The sequence below is a fragment of the Eriocheir sinensis genome, chromosome 50, assembly GCF_024679095.1.
Source record: "Eriocheir sinensis breed Jianghai 21 chromosome 50, ASM2467909v1, whole genome shotgun sequence".
Lineage (NCBI taxonomy): Eukaryota > Metazoa > Arthropoda > Malacostraca > Decapoda > Varunidae > Eriocheir > Eriocheir sinensis.
In genome coordinates, this window is record NC_066558.1 from 4,566,780 (window position 1) to 4,569,279 (window position 2,500).

Sequence of the window (2,500 nt, forward strand, 5' to 3'; positions counted from 1 at the left end):
TAAATAGGTTGATAGATGCGCATTGATAGATAACTAGACAAAGAGAGATAAACGTAAATAGATAAATAGGTAAACATATACGGTCAGAGAGATAATGAGATAGACAGACAAGTAGATGGATAGATAGACAGATAGATAGAGAAACTGATAGAAAGGCAATGATTCTGGTAAACACTAGACCGATATAAGTATGCCAACGCTGCACTAAATTTATCTTTTTTTTTGTATGTAATGTTAGAGTCTAGTTGCTTCAGACGCTAAATAAAGAAAATGAGGTCGATGAGAAATAAGAGGAGGAGGAGGAGGAAGAGGAGGAATAGAAGAGGTAGAGGTAATAATTCAAGTGTAAGAAGATATGAAGGAGTACAATTAATATGAAAACAGAGAGAGAGAGAGAGAGAGAGAGAGAGAGAGAGAGAGAGAGAGAGAATGGTAATGAGAATGAGATAGCAGTAATCGTAGGAGTGTTTATGGCAAGTAAGAAGCATAGAATATAAAGTAATGTATTTCGTTTTCTTTTGGTCATCTCCAGAGAGCGGCGCTGGCAGAAAACGAAGTCCACACACTGAAGGAACAACTCGAGAACGTCAAGTGCCAGAAAATCGTCAAGGAAAGCAACAACAACAACAGCAACAACAACAACAACATCAACAGCAGCACCAGCCCCAGCATCCTCAACAACAACAACAACAGCATCAATGGGAACAGCCTGAGTAGCAGCATCAACAGCATCAACAACAACAACACAACCTCCACCACCACCACTACCTCTTCTTCTGCCTCCTCCTCCTCCTCCGCCTCCATCTCCGCCTCCGCCGCGACCACCACCACCACAACCACCACCTCCACGTCCGAGACAGGAAGTGAACTGGTTGACTCGTCTGAGGTCAGCGAGAGACTGGGTAGAAAGACCCCCATGGAGGAGATCATAATGTCGAAAGAAAAAGAGGTGAGTACAGCCTATTTAAAAAAAACAACCTCCCCCCCCCTCCCCCTCCCCCCCCAAAAAAAAAAGTTAGGAAAAAAAAGGTGGATGCGATTTTTTTCGACTCAAGTTTTTTGCTTCATGGATTTTTTGAGATGTATTTTTTCCTCACTTTTTTTCCTCCCTTCCCCCCCTTTTTTTAGGCGAATATTTATGAGTTTTGTGTTTTTTTCTGCTGTATTTGGTTTTTTTCCAGTGTTGTTTAAATCATTCCAGTGAGTCGAGGTTGTTGGTTTTTTTTTTTTTTTTTTTTTTTTTTCCTTTAATTTTTGTCTTTATATTTCCAGGTTGATAGACAGGTTCGAAACGCGGTATTCAGTCCGTGTCTCGTTACATTCTCGGCTTAAAATCAAAAAATAAAAACAATATCCGTGTCATAAAACGAAGAAAAAAAAAAAAAAAAAAAAAAAAAAAACTATCCGTGTCTCGCTTCATTCTCGGCTTCAAAACAAAATAAAAACAACATCCGTGAAATAAAACGAAGAAGAAACAAAACAAAACAGAAAACAAAAAAAGAAACTGTGATGACTTAGCAACGCGAATCTTACATGTCTCAGATTACGTGACAAGGGAGAAGGAATGAAAAAGAGAAAGAAAGAAAAGAAAAAAACTAGTGTAGATTAATATGGTTGAGTTTCATGTATTACTGAGTGCGTTGTGTTTTGTTTTGCTGTTTCTTATTTTCTTCTTCTTCCTTTTCTTCTTCTGTGGTTGTTTTACATGTGTTACTGTGTTGTGTTTTGTCTTCTTTCTTCTTCTTCTTCTTCTTCTTTTTGTTCTTCTTTTCATATATATTCATCTTTATCAACAAAGTCTTTAGTGTATTTGCGTATCATCATATTCATCTTTTACTACTACTACTACATCTACTACTACTACTACTACTACTACTACTACTACTACTACTACTACTACTATTACTACTATTACTACTACTACTACGACATAAAAGATACCTCCACCCATGTTTATTTTTTTCTGACACATAACTACTACTACTACTATACTTCTCCTTCTACTACCATCCACAACTACTTTACATCTACTCCAGCTACTTCTCTCCTCCTCCTCCTCCTCCTCAGACAATGCCGGGCCGTGACATGCGTGCGATGAGGCGGATTCAAGGGACATGATATAGTTCTGTATTAATCTCGATGACGATGACAGTATTGCCCTCAGAGATTACTAATTCGACCTCTGTATTGATGTGCTTACTGGCGAGGCTGCGTCATGATGCTCCGTGTGTGTGTGTGTGTGTGTGTGTGTGTGTGTGTGTGTGTGTGTGTAGTCATGTGTGTACTGGTTTGTCTCTTAAATCTACACACACACACACACACACAAACACACACACACACACACACACACACACACACATACTTAAATCAGACTAATTCCTCCATCCCTTCATAAAAAGCGAGTTAGAAAAACATTAAAAAACATGAAGTAAAAAATGAAAGACCAAAAACGTTTAAAATATGGGAGATAGAAAACCAGCGAATTGAAAAAAAGGGAGAC

At 38.4% G+C, this 2,500-nt stretch overlaps 1 protein-coding gene across 4 annotated transcripts in view; it reads left to right on the forward strand.

Moving 5' to 3' along the window:
• The window catches only part of LOC126982277 (homeobox protein cut-like 1), a 165,059-nt gene that overhangs the window by 1,806 nt on the left and 160,753 nt on the right, over positions 1-2,500 (forward strand). For all 4 annotated transcript variants that reach the window (XM_050834267.1, XM_050834268.1, XM_050834269.1 and 1 more), the window contains exon 2: positions 533-949. In XM_050834267.1, the coding sequence (XP_050690224.1) occupies positions 533-949 (417 nt within the window). The remainder of the gene's footprint in view (positions 1-532; positions 950-2,500) is intronic.